The 21,305-nt window shown below is 42.5% G+C and overlaps 1 protein-coding gene across 1 annotated transcript in view; it reads right to left on the reverse strand.

The window, feature by feature from the left end:
* Positions 1 to 21,305, reverse strand: part of HERC2 (HECT and RLD domain containing E3 ubiquitin protein ligase 2) — a 222,286-nt gene that overhangs the window by 188,023 nt on the left and 12,958 nt on the right. Inside the window, exon 3 of the mRNA XM_079710369.1 lies at positions 3,623 to 3,760. Coding sequence (XP_079566495.1) covers positions 3,623 to 3,760 — 138 coding nt within the window. The remainder of the gene's footprint in view (positions 1 to 3,622; positions 3,761 to 21,305) is intronic.

The raw sequence follows: 21,305 nt of genomic DNA on the forward strand, positions 1-21,305 counted from the left end.
CAACCACCAGGCAAGAAAATTATAGGACAACTTCCCTGATGTTCACAGATGCAAAAAACCTTCAACAAAATATTAGCAAACCAAATTCAACAATACATTAAAAGGATCATACATCATGATCAATTGGAATTTATTGCAGAGATACGAGGATGGTTCAACATCCACAAATCAATCAATGTGCTTTACCACATTAACAAACTGAAGGATAAAAATCATGTAATCATCTCAATAGATGCAGAAAAAGCATTTGACAGAATTCAATATCCATTTAGCATAAAAACTCTCACAAAAGTGGGTACAGAGGGACCATACCTCAATGTAATAAAGGCCAAATATGACAAGCCCAGAGCTAATATCATACTCAGTGGTGAAAAGCTAAAACATTTCCTCTAAGATCAGGAATAAGACAAGGTTGCCTACTCTCACACTTTTTTTCAACACAGTATGTGAAGTCCTAGCCACAGCAATCAAACAAGAAAAAGTAATCCAAACTGTAAAGGAATAAGTAAAACTGTCACTGTTTGCAGTGACATGACAGCATACATGGAAAATCCTAAAGACACTCCAAAAAATTACCAGAACTTGTCAATGAATTTGGTAAAGTTTTAGAATACAAAATTAATAAACACAAATCTGCTGCATTTCTATTCACGAACAATGAACTATCAGAACGAGAAATTAAGAAAACAGTCCCATTTACAGTTGCATCAAAAAGAATAAAGTACCCAGGAATAAATCTAAGGAGGCAAAAGAACCGTAGTCAAAAAACTGTATGACACTCATGAAGGAAATCGAAGACTACAGAAACAGATGGAAAGATATACTGTGCTCATATACTGAAAGAATTAATATTGCTTAAATGACCATACTACCCATCTACAGATTCAATGCAATCCCTATAAAAATCCCAATGGCATTTTTCACAAAACGAAAACAAATAATTCTAAAATTTGTACGGAAACACAAAAACCCTGAATAGCTAAAACATTCTTGAGAAAGAAGAACAACATTGGAGGTATCATGCTCCCTGATTTTAAACTATACTACAAAGCTACAGTAATCAAAACAGTATGGTACTGGCACAGAAACAGACACATAGATCAATGGAAAAGAATAGAAAGCCCAGAATGAACCCATACTTATATGGGCAATTAATCAAAAAGAGGTAAAAATATACAATGGAAAAAAGACAGCCTCTTCAACACATGATGTTGGGAAAACTGGACCGCTACATGCAAAACTAGACTACTCTCTCACACCATGCACAAAAAAAATTCAAAATGGATTTAAGACTTAAATGTAAGACCTGAAACCATAAAAATTCTAGAAGAAAACATAGATAGTACACTCTTTGACATTGGCCCTAGCAATATCTTTCTGGATATGTCTCCTCAGGCAAGGGAAACAAAAGCAAAAGTAAACTAATGGGACTACATCAAACTAAAAAGCTTCTGCATAGTGAAGAAAACTATCAACAAAAGGATAAGGCTTATACACTACCAAACGTAAAATAGATAGTGGGAAGCAGCCGCATAGCACAGGGAGATCAAACTACCATATGATCCAGCAATTCCACTGCTGGGTATTTATACAAAGAAAACAAAAACACCAATTAGAAAAGATATAAGTACCCCTATGTTCACTGCAGCATTATTTACAATTGCCAAAATATGAAAGCAACCTAAGTGCCCATCAATAAATGAATGGATAAAGAAGATGTGATAAATATAGATACAGATATACACACACATACAAAATATTACTCAACTAAAAAAAAAGAATGAAATCTTGCTATTTGCGACAACTTGGATGTACCTAGAGGGTATTACGTTAAGTGAAATAAGTCAGATAAAGAAAGACAAATACTGTATGATTTCACTTATATATGGAATCTAAAAAGTGAAACAAATAAATAAACATAACTAAACATAAACAGAGTCAGAGATACAGAGAACAAACAGGTAGTTGCCAGTGGGGAGAAAAGTGGGAGGTGAGGGAGATTAAGAGGTACAAACAACCAGTTGCAAAAGAAATGAGTCAGGGCTAAAATATGACACAAATGAACCCTATCTACAAAACAGAAACAGACCCACAGACACAGAGAACAGACTGGTGGTTGCCAAGGGGGAGGAGTGGGGAAGGGATGGATTGGGAGTTTGGGACTAGCAGATGTAAACTATTATATATAGGGTGGATAAACAACAAAGTCCTAGATATAGCACAGGAAACTATATTCAGTATCCTGTGATAAACCATAATGGAAAAGAATTTTTAAAAGAATGTATGTATATGTATAACTGAATCACTTTGCCATACAGCAGAAATGAACATAACATTGTAAATCAACTATACTTCAATAAAAAAAATGAGTTATGGGTATGAAATGTACAGTGTGGGGAATACAGTCAGTAATTAAGTAACATTTTTGTATGGTAAGATCATAACTAGACTTACTGTGATGATCATTTTGAAATGTATAGAAATATCAAATCACTATGTCGTAGAACAGGAAGTAACACAATGTTGCAGGTCAATTCTACTTCAAAAATAAAGAAACAAACTCATAGGAAAAGAGATCAGATTTGTGGTTACCAGAGGCAGGGGGTGGGGGAAGGGGGAATTGGCTGAAGGGGGTCAAAAGGCAGAAACCTCCAGTTATAAGATAAGTAAGTACTACAGATGTAATGAACAACATGATAAAGATAATTAATGCTGCTATATGTTAATGTGGAAGTTAGAAGAGGAAACCCTAAGATTTCTCATCACAAGGAAAAAATATTTTTTCTATTTCTTTAGTTTTGTATCTATATGAGATGATGGATGTACACTGAACTTTTTGTGGTAATCATTTCATGATGTTTGTAAGTCAAACCATTATGCTGTACACTATACACTGCTATATGTCAATTTTATCTCAATAAAACTGGAGAAAAAAAAGTTAAACACAGAATTACCACATGATCCAGCAATTTTACTCCTAGGTATATACGCAGTGAATTGAAGCAGAAACTCGAACTCGTGTACACCTATGTTCTTAGCAGCACTATTCCCAATAGCCAAAAGGTGGAAGCAACTCAAATGCCCATCCACAGATGGATGAACAAAATGTGGTATATACATACAATGGAATATTTTTCAGCCTTAAAGAGGAAGGAAATTCTGACACATGCTACAACATGGATGAATCTTGAGGACATTATGCTAAATAAAGGAACAAGCCAGCTACAAAAAGACAAATATTATGACTCCACTTATATGAGGTAACCAGACTAGTCAAAATCCTAAAAACAGAAAGTTAGTGGCTTCCAGGGGGCTAGGGAAGAAAGGGGAGTTATCATTTAATAAGTACAGAGTTTCAGTTTGGGAAGATGAAGAGGCTCTGGAAATGGGTGGTGGTCATAACTGCACAACAGTGTGAATGTATTGAATGTCACTGAACTGTATACTTAAAACTGACTGAAACGGTAAAATGTATGTTATGCACAGTCTATTACAATATAAAAAAATTTTAAGTTTAATTTTTAAAAACTCTATGACCAAAAACAAGTCCACCTACTCTATCTAGAAAATGAGTGCTGGATCAATCGTTCCAAAGTACCAAAAGTTCAGGAGATCATAATACCTGGTTGCTTGCCCCACACCCAGCTCTCCAGGATTGATTTGGCCCTACATGCAGGTGCAGGAGTTTCTTCCTCTTCTTTTTTCTCTTTGTCATTCAGATCTTCTTTCTTTGTTCCAATCTGCATGTCAACACCATCATCTGGAAAATTTTTTAAAAATTTAAGTGTATAAATTGCTTTTTAAAATGTAACATCCACTTGCCAACACCATCGTCTGGAAAAAAATTTTTTAAATGTACACGTATAAATTGCTTTTTAAAATGTAACACCTCTTTGCCAGTCCCTCCCAGGAATGGAAAGGTTAAGTTACAACACACATCATTAGCTGACCATTTGATGGTTGGGGGAAAAAAAATTACATGACTCATCCACATAACAGAAACAGTGTGATTTATTAAGTAGTGAATAGCCCAGTGACCGTTTTAATTTAATTTAAAAGATTAAAAATTTAAAAAATCGATATTCAAATTGTTCTTTGAAGCATGTCTTCCAAAATATTCCAATTTCCTACTACATCTCACAACTAAGAAACTGCGTCTTTGATATTAACATTAATTGTTTTTATCCAGTGATTCCCAACTGCTGTGTGTCCACGGGAAGGGAGGATGTGGAATGAGTGTGACTCAGAAATCATTCTCAACTCTACACATTGCCCTAGTCCACCACCAACGGAGAACCAGTGCTACACAGGGCCACTACCACTGCGGGAGTGTAATTCAGCAGCACTGCAACACAGCAGAAGATTGAGAACCACGACTTTAGGCCACTGACAAGTATCAGTCAAGAAAAAATGTCATGAAACTCCTCACACAGTAAGTTAAGACAGAACTAATATTAACATTGAGGTGTAAATGTGTCCTAGCCTAGAAAAAGCCCTTACTAAATGAACTATTTTCTAAATGACATAATTAGAAATATACAGTTGACCCCTGAACAACATGTGCAGTCGAAAATCCGCATGTAACTTATAGTCAGCCCTCCACATATGCAGTTCTTCGAGTCCAGCAATTCCAACAACCAAGGATCATGCAGTGCTGCAGTATTTACTACAGAAAAAAAAACCTGCTTATATGTGGACCTGTGCAGTTCAAACCCATGTTGCTAGCGTCAACTGTACATCTACATCTGTGAAAGAGAATATATCATATCACAAACAGTAAGGAGTATCTAAAAATACCTAAAACCAACAAGGGACAAAAGAAACTCCTACATTCTATCAGAAAAATATCAGATATCCAACAGAAAGAACCCCAAACAGCTAATGCTATGAAGAGATAGTCAAATTCATATTTAGAAAAATATAAATTAAAATAATGAAGTTTTATATTACTTTACACTCACCAAATTCACAACTGTTAGAAAGCTAAAATATAAGATCCAAAGCAGTTATTTTTTTTTCCTTTTTCATCTGGTTTTGCTCTCTGATATATCCCAAATGCCTAGAACAACGCATGCCAGGGAGTAAGCCCTCAATGATGAGTTCAGTAACTAAATAATGCCAAGGGTCAGTAGAAATGGAGGGCTGGAGGCACAAATCTTCAGACACAGCTGGTGGGAGGGTGGACCCCACAGCCTACCTGGAGAGCAATCTAGTACAGCTGAGTTACATGGAAGGTCCTCCAGCCGCCCCAAGGGGCTGTGCCCACAGAGCTCTCCCACAGGCCTAGGATTGGGAGGACATGGAAGACAGAGACCTGCAGCAGTTCAATGACCTGGACACAACTTAAAAATACAGTGCTTGAGCTAAAGAACCACACACACTCCATGTACACAAACTTACAATGCATGCACATTGTACAACAGTATGTTTTAAATGGCATAAAAACAAATACATTACAAAGAAAACACCTAAAACTATGGATTTGGAAATGGTGTGCCAGGAACTGACGAGTGTAATTAACTCAACCCTCTGCCCCTGAGGCCCAAGAAAAGGCCCCTGTCACCAGTACACCTCATGTGTCCCATTCTTTCAACCTCCTGCAACAGCTATGGTTAACAGTACCTCCCCCATTTACAGAAATATCCAGGGAGTTCCCTGGCGGTCCAGTGGTGGGGACTCTGTGCTCTTACTGCCGAGGGCCCAGGTTCAGTCCCTGGTCGAGGAACTGAGATACCATAAGCCGCGAGGCACAGCCCAAAAGAAAAAAAAAAAAAAAAAAAAAGATATATCCAACAGATATATCCAACAAGCTCCTGGGCATTAAATATAGATTTTTCTGTAATGTGTACTTTTCATACATTACACATGTAAAACCACACAGCACCTCTAAATTAAGTACAGATCTGCTTGAAGTCACAGAAAAAGTCAGACTCGGAATCAGGTTCTCAACCCTTATCATACATCAGAAGCAGGGAGTGAGGGACACACACACACACACACATACACACACATGAACACATACACACACATAAACACATACACACACATTTTTAATACCAAGCCTCAGTTCTATCACCAGAGATTCTGATTCAGTTGGTCTAGGGCATGGCCTGGGCACCAGCATTTTTAAGTTCCAAGATATTCCTAATATTCCACCAGGTTTAAGGACCATTGGCGTAGAAGGTAAAACCTTAATAAGACAATGCAAATGCAACTGACCAAACAAACAATGGCTATTTTAGCTATCATAGGCACTCTCACTGTAACAAATTAAGGTCATGCAGAAGTAAATAAATCTTCTTAAAAAGATAAGACAAGTGAGAGAAAGGCCAAATAACTTTGGCACTCCTGTTTTTCACAAATTGTTCATCTTTTCACTAAAACTTGAATCATGAAATAATCATTACTGAGTTTTGTGACTAAGGAGAGAGATTTGTTCATTTTTGTCTTTTTCACAAGTGTGCGAGAAGTGTCCAGGATTGGCAACCTGATTATCGGAATGCCATCTTTTTACAAGCAATGAAGCACTGTTTATTGTCTCTCAGCTTCAGTTCCATCCTCAGTAAAGCTCAGAAGCTCACCTCCAGCCTGCTTTGTGACCAGGGAGTACCAGGGTCTGTGTGGGGGACTTGGCCACAGCTCCCATGTCGCCCCATGTGATCCTCATGAAGGCAAAGACAAAATGACCAGACTGGGGCTTCCCTGGTGGCGCAGTGGTTGACAGTCCGCCTGCCGATGCAGGGGACATGGGTTCGTGCCCCGGTCTGGGAGGATCCCACATGCCGCGGAGCGGCTGGGCCCGTGAGCCATGGTCGCTGAGCCTGTGCGTCCGGAGCCTGTGCTCCGCTACGGGAGAGGCCACAACAGTGAGAGGCCCGCGTACCGCAAAAAAAAAAAAAAATGACCAGACTGGCTGTGGATCCCAACCCTGGGGCGGTTGACTGGCATTCCCGGGAAGAAGAGGTGTGCCATCAGGACCCCAAATCTTCCCTGTAACCACCCAGAAGGTCCTCACTGTGAGTGACTGGACAGGGACAGGAACCGAGAGCCTGCGCTTTACTTGGCTAGAAATCTAAAGTACTGAGGGACTGTGGAGAGGAGGGGGGAGGGGGAGAGAGCGGCAGAGGGAGGAGAAGGCGCACTTGGGGAAAAGGCAAGGCTGCAGCAGAGGACGGTGTCCACGCGTCCGCCTCTGGGCTGCAGGTCCAGTACTCTCCCGCTGCACCGCTCTGCGGCCTCTGTCACAACAAAGATCCTGATCCCCAAGGTTGTAGAGAAAACACCCAGGGCAGCCATGGGCACAGCAAAGTGGTTCATTCAAGCCCAGTGTAAGCCCAGCGTCCTTAAACCCTGTAAAGGAACCTTCGCCATGGGGAGTCCCGTTACCCTGACAATACTGAAGCTTTCTGGAGAAAAACAAATTAAATTTGAAACAAAGGTCCACAAGTTAACCCAAGTGGAACTCCAAAGTTTACTGCAAGAACTTATACAACAAGAAGACAGGGCTTCCCTGGTGGCGCAGTGGTTGGGAGTCCGCCTGCCGATGCAGGGGACACGGGTTCGTGCTCCGGTCCGGGAGGATCCCACATGCCGCGGAGAGGCTGGGCCCGTGAGCTGTGGCCGCTGAGACTGCGCGTCCGGAGCCTGTGCTCCGCAACGGGAGAGGCCACAGCAGTGAGAGGCCCGCGTACCGCAAAAAAAAAAAAGACAAAGGGCTTTGGTGCCACTATGACACAGGCTCTGATTTAACTTAAGTATCTGCTGAAATGTACCAACTGGCAAACCTTCATGAATTTAAATCAATACTGGGACTCAAATTACATGTATAGCTGGGGATCCCACTAAATCTAAACAAGGCAGCCCATATAATCTTAGGGGAATTACTACATATAATTGAGAAGACAAATAAATTTGCTTCGCCTTAACCATCACAACTATTATTGCCTTAAACTCCCCATGGTCATAGCACCCATTGCCCTAAAATATCCCATAGTGGGCATGGACACTGACACAATGAGTAATAAATTAAAATTAAACTAAGTGGGGCTTCCCTGGTGGTGCAGTGAGTGGTTAAGGATCTGCCTGCCAATGCAGGGGACTCAGGTTCAAGCCCTGATCCGGGAAGAGCCCACATGCCGTGAAGCAACTAACCCCGTGCGCCACAACTACTGAGCCTGCACGCTAGAGCTGGCGAGCCACAACTACTGAAGCCCGCGTGCCTAGAGCCCATGCTCCGCAACGAAAAGCAGCCACCGCGATGAGAAGCCCGCGCACCGCAATGAAGAGTATCCCCCGCTCGCCGCAACTAGAGAAAGGCCGCACGCAGCTACGAAGACCCAACGCAGCCAATAAATAAATAAATAAATTTTTTTAAAAAATTAAACTAAGTATTTAGCAATTACAAATTGGCTTGACAAACACAGGACCTGTTTATGGGTTGAATCATATCCTCCCAAAAGATGTTCAAGTCCTAGCCTCCAGTACCTGGGAATGTGACCTTATTTATAAAACTAAGGTCTTTGAAGATAATCAAATTAAAATGAGGTCATTAGGGTGGGCCCTAATCCAACGTGACTGGTGTCCTTACAAAAAGGGCAAATTTAAGCACGGAAAGATATGCACAGAGGAAAGACAATATGAAGACACAGGGAGAATATGACCACCTACAAGCCAAGGAGAATGCCTTGGAACAGAGCCTTCTCTCACAGCCCTCAGAAGGAAACAACCCTGCCGTCGCCCTGATTTTGGACCTGCAGGGTCCAGAGCTGTGAGACAATACATTTCTGTTGTTTAAGCCACCTAGTCAGTGGTACTTTGTTACAGCATCCCTAGGGAATTGATACAGATACGCCCTTCCCCCAGCACCCTCAGAGACTCCTTCACTGAAGAGGCTTCAGCAACCTTCTCTCATGCCCCCTGGGGTCTCTGGACCACGTATGACGACTAGCTGTTGCCCTGGGGCTTCAGATGCAAGAAACTGCCTTTCTCAGCCCTGCACTATACTGTACCTCATGAGCGTGGAAACTGCTGGTCATGAGCTTCCCTGAGAACAGAGGCTGGCCCCAGGTGCACATTTTTACAAACCCTTGGGACACAGCCTTTTAGAGTTGCTCTTTTTGGGCTCAAGGACCCTAGGAATCTCTTCCCTCACAGATACCCAAAATATAAATCAAAGTCTCTACATATATTAAGACCATAATGTGAGGCCTCAATTGCCTTATCTTTGTAAGGACAAGGACACGCCTTACCCCTTTAGAGTTCCAGACATTACTGACAGTGACCAAGGCACTCATTCTGCTTCTCAGAACACACATGCTGGGCTCCTAAAGAAGACATTCAATGACACTTCTACCTCCCCTACAGGGGGAGGCAGCAAGTTTACTGAGATGCATAATAGACTCCTCAAAGAACTCCTATTTAAGTTACAATGTGGCAAATGGAATTTTGTCACTATTGCCACAAGCACTGAGCAACCGAAACTCACACACCCTGGGGAGGCACACTCCCCCACACCAATGGCACACGGGTCACTCAATCGCCCGTATCGACAATAATAGAGGAGACTTGTAAAGTTCATGCTTCTGACAACCGCCTCACCATGCGGTCCTCCCTCTCCTGGTCAATGCCAACTCATTTCCTAGGGGGCAATTCTCCTCTTCCCTAAAAGTCACCGTCATCACCAAAGTTTAAACGGATGTCATAGCATCAGAAGGCCAACTGTGGTATAAGGCCTGAAAGGAACGTTCTACATTTTTAAAGTGCTGAAACAAAACAACTATCAATCAGAATGCTGTATCTAACAAAAATATCCATCATTCTCAAATGAGGAAAAACTGAGAGAATCTGTAGTCAGCAGACCTGTTCCAATAGAATTACTAAAGGAAGATCTGAAGATAAGGGAAACAATACCAGAAGGAAATGGAACCACCAGAATGAAGAAAGAGTAACAGCCGTGGCATATACCTGAATAAGTGATCAACGTTTTATACAACGCACCACCCAACAACAGCAGAACAGGCATTCTTTCTAAAGTACACACCGAATACTCACCAAGACAGACCACATCCCAAAAAGGTAGGACTTAAGTAGAGGGGACAAAAAGGAAGCAGCGAATGGAAAATGAAAATAAGCTTACATGTACTATTCAAAGTATCTGGCCAAACAACAGGGCATTATCCTTTTTAATCCTTACAAACAATTATTCAAGGAGGCAGGCTTTTGTCTCCAGTTCACAGATGCGGAAGAAACTGTACCTCACGGTGTAGCCCAGCCACAGAGCTCGGGTTAGAACACGGTGCTGGCTCTAACTGCTAGGCCCTGCTCACCGGTGGGGTCCACCTATAAGGCTAGGAGCAAACTCCAGCCCGAGGCTGGTTTATGTATGGTCCAAAAGCTAAGAAAAGATTTTACATTCTTAAATGATTGAAAAGTAATCAAAAGAAGAATAATATTTTGTGATGAAAACATTATAAAAACTTCACATGTCGGTGTGCACTTAGTTTTGCGTATGGCTGCTCTGGCACAACTGCCGGGTTCCATAATTACCAAATAGTTAGGGTCCCCAAAGCTTAAAATATTTACTACCTGGTCCTTTAGAGGAAGTCCGCAACCCCTGATGTGCACCTTGCTGTAAATTTTACAAATAAAAAAAAAAAGAACTCAAAATGCTCATTTAAATACCAGCCATATAATCTCTCATCCAGGGTAAAAACCTTTAGACAATTCACCAGGAAGCAGACAAGAAGCATCACTAAGCACACCTCAAGTTTCATTCTCAGGAGCATAAATGAGAACATTTACAATAGCAAAGGCAGGAGGAAGTCACGAGGATGCAAAAACCACCAAGCAGAGCTCCACAAGCAGCTCCAGGACAACACGCACAGCACCTCCAGCATTTGTCAGCTCTCCTTTGCATCAACGCAGGGCTCAAAGTTTACAGAGAGAAAACAAACAGAACATAAACTGTTATGGAACACCCACACATCACAGATTATGGAAAGCTGGGGACGGGGGTAGCGGGGTAGCTGACCTTCCTGAGGTTCCAGGGCAATACCCTGAAGGAGATGAGCAGGTTCCAGGAGACGGAACCAGGACGGGATAACTTTAACACGCTCCTGTCCGTTACAGTGAGGAGGGTTTTTACAACCGCCCAGTGAGATTTCCACTCAAAGCACTGTCTCCGGGACCTACAGAAAGAGGAGTGCCAAGGCAGAAAGGCTTGGGGCCCAGGGACCACAGCAAAATAGAGGTAGGAGGCACCTCTTCTGTGCAGCTCCCCACGGGTGGGTCGGGGCCACAGCTGGAAGGGCGCTCCTGGAACAGCCCAGGGCCACCATCAGGGAGACCTGCATTCTACTGTTCAACAAGGTTCAACTGTGTTTTGAAGAAAGCTTAGTCACTAACATATGCTTCTCAGAAAAGAGATTGTAATAAAAAACTATGGGCATCTAAGCGCATTAGCGAGGATTCTCCACAGAAAACAGAGCAGGGGTGTGCGGCGGAGGTGGGCGGAGTATGTGCGTGTTGAGGGTGGTGAGGTAAAGAGATTGATTTATTTTAAGGAACTGGCCTCCACAATTGTGGGGATTCAATGCCAAAATCTGCAGGGCAAGCCAACAGTCTGAAGACCCAGGGAACAGCTGATGTTACAGTTTGAGTCCAAAGGCAATCTGGAGGCAGGATTCCCTCTTGATGGAGGGAGGTCAGTCTTCTCTCTATTCAGGCTCTTCAACTGATTGGATGAGGCCCACCCACATTACAAAGGGTAATTTGCTTTACTCAAAGTCCATGGATTGATTGATTGATTGATTTAATAAATTTATTTATTCTCCAGTTGCGGTGAGTGGGGGCTACTCTTCGTTGCAGTGTGCGGGCCTCTCATTGCGGTGGCTTCTCTTGTTGTGGAGCACGGGCTATAGACACGTGGGCTTCAGTAGTTGCGGCACATGGGCTCAGTAGTTGTGGCGCACAGGCTTAGTTGCTCCATGGCATGTGGGATCTTCCCGGACCAGGGGCCGAACCTGTGTCCCCTGCATTGGCAGGCAGATTCTTAACCACTGTGCCACCAGGGAAGCCCCAAAGTCCATGGATTTAAATGTGAGTCTCATCCAAAAATCACCTTCACAGAACTATGTGGAATATTACTTGATCTAATAAATACCTGGGCACCACGGCTTAGCAAAGTTGATACATAAAATTAACCATTACACTAAAGGTCCCAATTAATCAAACATTAGCTAAAAAGAGATACAGTATATGTTTTTATATGACATTGAAATTTTTTTTCTGTTTACAAAGAAGTACAAGTATAATTTTAAGAGATTTTAGGTGTGAAAACTTTCTAATGGAACACAAACACAGAAGTGGCCATTCAAATTTCCCTTGACTCCACTGTATTATAAAGATACAGTGCAATATTTATTATGTCTAGGTCATTTGATTAGGGATGTAGTGCTGGTAACATGGCAACTTCACAAACAATTCAAAGATTTTAGGAGCAGATTAGGGAAAAAAGATGCCTATATTCATTTAACAGAAAAATTTAATTCTCACATGAAAAATAAAGTGATCCATCAAGTCGATAATAGGATTTTTTTTTTTTTTGGCCATGCCGCGTGGCTTATGGGATTTTACTTCCCCAGCCAGGGATCGAACCCAGGGCCCCAGCAGTGAGAGCACCAAGTCCTAACCACTGGACTGCCAGGGAATTCCCAATAAATGGGATTTTAAAAGATGGAGAAATAAAATTAAGGAAGACCACTCAGCAGGCATGAATAGAGTTAAAAAGCTGAAAGCATCCACCTGAGTGACACATAAAGGGGCACTCATCTTCAGTGTCCCATCCTCCACTGGGGAATTGGTACAGCCCTAACCAGCCTGAAGCCATGACAAGACAACTCACTAACTCATGACACAAATTCTGATTGGATCCCTCCTGTATACACAGTACTCTGCCAGGTGCTGGGGGTACCAGGGTGAAATGACAGAGCCTGTCCTCACGGTTCAAGGCGGATACAGAGCTGTTACAGGCAGGGTGAGGGACATGAGAGTAAATGCAGGGGCCTTGGCTTCTCAACTCAGGGACCCTCCCTGGCAGCTTCTTGCATTGCTCTGTTGTTTTCTTCATACCTGTTTTCTTCCCACTGCCACTCTGTCCATTTTTTATTGGTTGTCCCAGTTGGTATATAAGCTCCAGGAGAGCAGGAGCCACGCCTGGCTCGTTCACCAGAAACCACCCTCACCAACAGCCAGATGAGTCCGTGAATCGATGAACAAATGAATGAATGACCCGCATGCTGCACAGCTCACTCAGTCTCCCCTGAGGAGCGTGCATCCCTGGGACTGCAGTGTGGAAAAGGATCTGAAAGCTCCGATCCACAGAACTGCCCACAGTGACCCATGGCCAAAGCAGCCTGGCTGCAGTCTGGGCTGTGCTTCCTACCCACCCACTGGTCTCTCTCCTTGACTCAATGGACCTGGGCACAGGAGGGGTCAATTTACTGATTTCAAAAAAGGATAAAATAAAGTCAAGCCAGAGACATTTAGACTCTAAATGCTGTACCGTTACACATTTTTTGTACATTTCTTCTAAATTCTGGTGTACCTCACATCCTAGAAGGCTTTCATTTCTATTGAAAATAAAGTGTGTATGTTTCATACATGCACTTATATGCCCGTAAGTTACCTCTGGAAAGATACCAATAATAGTAATAATACCCCTGAGAAGGAAGAAAAAAAAAAAAAAAAAGGAGGTAACTGAAGAATAGGACTGGGAAGGAATTCACTCTTCACTGAAAACTGTGTGTTAGCTTTTGAATGCTATAAGCTAGGCATGCAATGTAAGTATTTTTAATAAGATAAAAATGTTTAAAAGTTCTAACACTGAATTTAAAAATAAATATGTGATATAAAAGATTTGAATTCATTCCTGCTGCAACTCCTTTAATCAAAAACAGGAGTTCCAGTCTCTCAGGCAGGTATGTCCCTTCACAAGCTGATTTAACACAGGAACACGGGACATCCTTTATCCTAGGCACTGGCACCTCCTGTGTGCCAGGCACTGTGCTCAGTGAAGGGGACTCACAGGGGCAGGACACTGACACTCCTGCCTGCACTTGAACAACCACCATGAGAATCACAAACCCTTAAATAGCACAAACTGGGAGCCAGGCACTGTTCTGCACATGTCATCATCAACTCATGAATCAACTCAATAACCCTATGAAGTAGGTGTTTCATCAATCCAGAGATGCACCTTTTGCAAATTTCAGCATGTCAAATTGATATGCATCGGATTCATTCTCTCCTGGTGATAAATAATACCACGTCTTACTACTGAGGCATCTTAGCCTTACTGACATGCGTTTCTTGCCACCCAGATGGTGCTCAGAGCATGTATCTCACCAAGAGCCTTAGGCTAGTAAGGAGAGCTCTCCCTCTGCTGGCCCCAGGGTCTGTGTGCCTCATCATCTCACAAGACAACTGCAAGACCAGACACCAAAATACTGACCAGATTTGTCTGAGGTTGGATAAAACTGTGGTGGAACTTTGGATGATTACAAATAATTCAGGTGCTCACTTTGGCAGCACATATACTAAAATGGTAACGATACAAGGAAGATTAGCATGGCCCCTGCATAAGGATGACACACAAATTCATGACGTGTTCTTATACATTTTGTGCCCTTCCCCACCGTCCTGACACCCTCTGCTGATTAACACACACACACACAAAATTCAGACTCATTCAATAGGAAACCCTGTGGAGCCAGCAGACTCTTGGTATCAGTACCCTTCGTTGTATTTGTATATTTTCTTACCTCTGCAAGGAATTATTAACTATGAAGCCTATGAAATCTAGTGGTCCTCCTCTTCTCCTGTTTATTAAAGGATAAGAAAAACTTACATAATCTAAAAAAATGGAAATCAAGAATCCCCGGAAAAGAAAGAAACTTCTGATACTTCAAAGAGTGGCCAGCCTTTTGAGGGGGAAAAAAAACACCTCAGAAATGGACTATATATAAAATAGATAATAAGAACATACTGTAAAGCACAGGGAACTCTATTCAGTACTCTGTAATGACCTATATAGGAACAGAATCTAAAAAAGAGTGGATATATGTATAACTGACTCACTTTGCTGTACAGCAGAAACTAAGACAACATTGTAAATCAACTATACACCAATAAAAAAAATTAATTAAAAAACAACTCTCAGAAATGGAACCCTTGTGCACTGTCGGTGGGAGTGTAAATTGGTACAGCCATTATGCAAAACAGTCTGGAGGCTCCTCAAAAAAATTAAAAATAGAACTACTATATGATCCAGGATTCCCACTCCTGGGTAAATATCTGAAGAAAATGAAATCACTATCTCAAAAAGATATGTGCATCCCCATATTCACTGCAGCATTATTCACAAAAGCCAAGACACGGAAACAACCTAACTGTCCATCAACGGATGAATGGATAAAGAAAAGGTGTATGTACACACACACAGGCACTCTCACACAATGGAATACTCTTCAGCCATTAAAAGAAGAACAAAACCCTGCCATTCAGAACACCATGGTTGACTAGGACATTACACTAAGTGAAATTAAGTCAGACAGACTATACGATCCACTTACATGTAGAATCTAAAAAGGCTTCAACATAGAGAGTAGACTGGTGGTTGCCAGGAGCTGCCCGGGCCAGAGACATCAGTCAAAGAGTACAAACTTCCGGTTATAAGAAAAATAAGTTACGGGGATGTAATGTACAACACGGTGACTACAGTTAACCGCAGAGTCCTGTATACTTGAAAGCTGCTAAGAGAGTAACTGTAAATGTTCTCACCACACATCAAAAAATGGTAATTATGTGAAGGGATGGACGTGTAAACTAACCTTATTGTGGTAACCATTTCATTTGCTGTGTATATCAAATCATCACACTATACATCTTAAACTTAACTTATGTTAACTACATCTCGATAACTATGGAAGGAAAAAACATCTCTCAGAAACTGCTAACTTAGAGGCACCTTTACATTAGAATTTAAATTCACATACTCCAGGTGAATCCTTGGATGAATCAGACTGACTTGATAACTCTCGTTAAAAATGGCTCTATGTCCATTCCCTGATGTGCTAGCAGTGTGGCATATAACACAGCATACATGATTTCTAAGCCTTGGGTTTGTTTTCTCAAGGAGAGCCTAGTTAATCTGAATTTTCTAAACTGTCTACATGAGTTTCACTCATCAGAAAGTTGACATAACTTCCACGTGTAAGACTGTGAAAATATAAGATTACAGACTCACTCTAATTGATTTATAAAATTCTGACAAACTTTTTTATATCAGTAAAAATCACATTGTTCTGTAGTGTATTACCTTAAAAGCAACGTTCAAATCTTTCATTAACTTACGCTGGCCCCAATATTAAATCGATTTAATCGATAGCTGATCTGTGAACCCCTGTACAAATGCTGAGAGAAAATAACTTAGATCGTCAGTCACCAAGCACAGGTTGACAAATCAATGCACACATGCCTTTGCCTTATTGTTACTGCATGGTGGTATTCAAAACCACCTCTGCACTTCTTAATGAGCACATTCTTCTTGCTTATTCAACATGTAAAATGGGACCCTTATAATGTGGACTCCAGAGCTCTGCTAAAATGCTCTAACACCTACTTCCCATTTTTTTATCTGTGGTATAATAAAAACATATATTTGGTCTTTGCTCTAGGTTCCTGGCGCAGAGCTCCTAAAACCCTTGGAATTAACTGAGGATAGGAGTGTCTTTTGATACTCATAACAAGCCCCTTTCCACTGTACCTGAGCTTATGCTAATGAGCTGACTCAGCGTGGGGCCTCTAGATAGCTTCATGATGTGGGCTGGATACCAGAAGGACCAAACAGTGATTAGAGGGTGAGAACTATCAGGCCCACCCCCGACCTCCAGAGAGAGGTGGGCTGAGATTAAATTATAAAATCTCTTGAACAACAGAATGTGGGGAGATTCCAGGTTGGTGAACACACAGGTGTGCTGGGAGGGTGGAGGGCCCAGAGAAGGCAGGGAAGCTCTGAGCTCCTTCCCTCAAACCTTGCCTTCTGCATCTCTTCCATTTGGCTGTTCCCAAGCTGTATTCTTTAAAATAAACCAACGAAGTGTTTTCCTGCATTCTGTGAGTTATTCTAGTGAATTACTGAAACTGAGAGGGTCATGGTAACCTCTGAATTTGTAGTCAGCCAGGCAGAAGTGGGAGTAGTCTGGAAATCCCATTTGAGGCTGGCATCTGAAGTGGAGGTAGTCTTGCGGGACCGAGCCCTTAATCTGTGGGGCCTGAGCTAACTCCAGGAGTTAAGTGTCAGAACTGGATTGAATTATTAGCTATCCAGTTGGTGCTGGAGAATTACAGAAGTGGTGTAGAACCACTATCCGAATTAGAGGCTACTTAATTTAGATAAACGTCATAATTAACATGGACGGTTGAGATTAAACCAGAAGGGATGGTGGCAGAGAAATGTAAATATATAAGCAAGGTGAGAAACGTTACTATCAAGGAATAAAGACGGAAGAAAGACAGGGACTTCCCCGGCAGTCCAGTGGTTAGGGCTCCGCGCTTCCACTGCAGGGGGCGCGGGTTCAATCCCTGGTGGGGGAACTAAGATCCCACACGCCGCACAGCGCGGCGCAGCCAAAAAAAAGGAAGAAAGACAGTAATTTTTGCCTTAAAGGAAAATGTCCAATTATGCCAAAACGTGAAAGACGACGGTAAGAGATAAGTGAGCAGATAAGTAAATTGCAGAAGATTTGAGGGAAAGGGAACTTTATCTGCCTAAGTTAAACAAAACCTGCAAAAATGTGTCAGAATTGACCAAGTTGAGCAATAAACAAAAGTGTGAGCCCTTTACTATCAGGCTGGGCTTTCTCTCTGGGACTAGGGCACAGCCATCCTCTCTCGAGCCCAGATCAGCTTCCTCTGAAAGCTGTTTGATGCCACCTTCCCAGGATCAGACTCTAAACTCTGAACTATAAAACTGTCAAGGTATTTTTACACCAGATGTATCTGGCACTTCCTAGGTGACCAGAATAACAAACAGTGGCTCCCACATCACGGAGTTCATGATGTAACACCCCCATGCCGCAAGAAGGCTGGACATAAAAATAAGCAGAGATGGGATGCTCCGTATTTCTTCATGAGCTCACAGCTATCATTAGAGCTTCCCTGTGCTTCAGGGCCACAATATGGGAGAGCCAGCATATCAAAAAGAGAAAATTAGCATTCCCTTGATTAACTTCATACAGGTAGGATGTTATTTAAACAAACACACTGCAATCCCCAGGATAGTGGGAGGCTCTAGAAATGCTTCCATGCCTCGCTGCCTTTGCTAGGTTCTAACCCCCAGGATGGACAAGGACCAAATCCTCACACAACAGCCAAGAAGCCCAACCCGCGAAAGATTTTACTCCTGTCCATCCTGATAATGTTGCTAAGTCTAATCAATCAACTGGAGCCTCACGTTTTATCACCTGCTCCCTTCTAAAGCTAAAGGCCAGAAATTGGGTCTTCAACAAACAAAAGCAGTAGCACCAACCCTGTAGGGAACAGACTCCAGCAGAAGCTGACATCACTGCTTCCAATAAACATCAGGCAGGCTCCCAGGAGTGGGTTAAGTTTTCCATAAAGGACTCAAGATTCAAAGCGCTAAGAATTAACTATGAAGGACAGAATATACTTATGAGGGAAATCTAACTGTGGTCATTTGCTTTTTGTGTGTGTGTGTGTGTGGTGCACGGGCCTCTCACTGCTGTGGCCTCTCCCCTTGCGGAGCACAGGCTCCGGACACGCAGTCTCAGCAGCCATGGCTCATGGGCCCAGCCGCTCCGTGGCACGTGGGATCTTCCCGGACCGGGGCACGAACCCGTGTCCCCTGCATTGGCAGGTGGGCTCTCAACCACTGCGCCACCAGGGAAGCCCTGCTTTTCTTTAATGTTCTATTTTCTAAGGAGCACGTGAGGAAGCTCTTTTCCTCTGTCTCTGAAACTCCCAATGTAACAGACTGTAGCTACAAACAGACACAACGTACTCTTTGACAAGCAAGAGTACGGACTTGGAAACACATTAGAAAGGCAAATTCCCAGGTCCTATCCCAACTCCAAGTAACAGAACGCTCGAAGGGTGGGCCAGGCATGGGTGTCTGGCCAAGCCTCCAGGAGATCCTGATGAACTACAGAGTTTGAGAACCCTTAGGCTTTTGACCTGTAGTGTGTAAGCGTGTCCACCGCAGCAGCAGGCGCACCCTCCTGGATTCAGACACGCTGGCGCTCCAAGGAGTCCACTTCCCTCCAGGCTGGCCCGCCCACCTCCGCGGCTCCCCGTTACCCTGCACGCTGCTGCTCTTTGCACTCCTCCACCTGGAGGCCTGTGCTCACCTCTCCCCGGGGACCCCACACACCACCGCCCTTGAGCCCAGGCCAGGGCCCCCTGACAAACCACAGGGAACATTCCACCTCGGCACTCCTCCAGCCCTGGCTGTGGGTAACATCATGGGGTCTTCATCCTCCTGTTACACACCTTGGGTATACAGATGCCTTTATTGCCCAAATAATCATGAAGTATTTGGGGAGAAAGGCCACATTCAATGTTTTACACCCTCCACAGAAAAACTATAAAACTAGCAGGAAAGTTGTATTCTTAAAAAAAAAAATCAAAAACTCATCTCATGGAACACATAACTAAAGAGTACTGACTAGACAAAGGAAAAAAAAAAAAACCCAAAACAATTAATGCACTTAAGTACAATATGAAGTCAGAAAAAGCCAAAAATAAGCTCCATAAGACTACAAAAAGTTGGTCCTGATGTCAATAAATTACATTTGTAATGGAATAGAAGCAGCAGTGAAACTTTTTCAAGAGGCCTGGCTAAGCAAAATAATGGCTAGTGTATTTCTACTATCTGCATAGACTGAGAAGGTTTATAACAAATGAAACAGCTCATGAGACTTAAGTTCTTCACATAAAGGCCAGCCCTAGACAAAAATAAAATAAGCTTAGCATATCTTTTAGTAGCCTCCTAACTTTCCTTTCTTTATATCCTATTCCCTCCTCGACTTTCCTCAAAATAATAAATACAAACAACCCTAAACAGGGTTGAAAGAAATGTTCACTTAAAAATACGTGTATGACTATAATCTAGCCTGTCTTTTGTAGGGCAGGCCCCCAACACGAAACACAAAAGCTTACTACATAGGAGGAAGCATTCCTTCCTCATCAGTAGGACCGGGAAGTTCTAAATGTGATGGCAAAAGAAAGGCAAGTTTAACTCAAGGGAAGCGCAAATTATTAGAAGCCACGATTTCCCAGGAATGAACCACGCAGAAATCCAGCTTGAACACAGTAAGAACTCATCCCAGAATGGCTGGGTGCAGAAGACAGCGATCGGTCCCTGGGGAAAACAGAGCAAAGACAACTGTGTGTTGGAGGAACGTCTACTCTAATCTGTATTGTCCTCACAATCAGCTACAATACAACCACATAGAATGTACACAGTCTTAAAAATGAAAATTGTTGGGCTTCCCTGGTGGTGCAGTGGTTGAGAGTCCGCCTGCCGATGCAGGGGACACGGGTTCGTACCCCAGTCCGGGAGGATCCCACATACCGCGGAGAGGTTGGGCCCGTGAGCCATGGCCGCTGAGCCTGCGCGTCCGGAGCCTGTGCTCCGCAACGGGAGAGGCCACAACAGTGAGAGGCCCGCGTACCGCAAAAAAAAAAAAAAAAATGAAATTTGTCGTGTATAAGCCTGAGAAAAAAAGTATTTTGTAATAATAAAAAGCACATATCATGCCACATTAAAAATAAATTTCTACTGAATGTCAAAAAAACTATTCAGTTGGGACCTACATAAAGAACAATTACACTTTGCTTTCTAACCACATGATTTTTAAAAGAACAAAGAACAAAAAATATTCATCAAATGTAATGAATAAGAAATACACTTTGAATTTTTCCATGTAATTAGTTTTTCTCAGAGTATCTTTTAGAACTAATGTTTCACAAAAAATATTTTGGGGAATGAGTTTTAATGCATTAACAAATACTGGAGAGCCGAAACGAAGAGGCACAAAAACTTCAAAAATATACAGAATGGAAAACCATAAATCAAAAAGACACATGCACTCCAATGTTCACTGCAGCACTATTTACAACAGCCAGATCATGGAAGCAACCTAAATGCCCATCAACAGACGAATGGATAAAGAAGATGTGGTACATATATACAATGGAATATTACTCAGCCATACAAAGGAACGAAA

The sequence above is a fragment of the Hyperoodon ampullatus genome (assembly GCF_949752795.1).
Source record: "Hyperoodon ampullatus genome assembly, chromosome: 8".
Taxonomy (NCBI): domain Eukaryota; kingdom Metazoa; phylum Chordata; class Mammalia; order Artiodactyla; family Ziphiidae; genus Hyperoodon; species Hyperoodon ampullatus.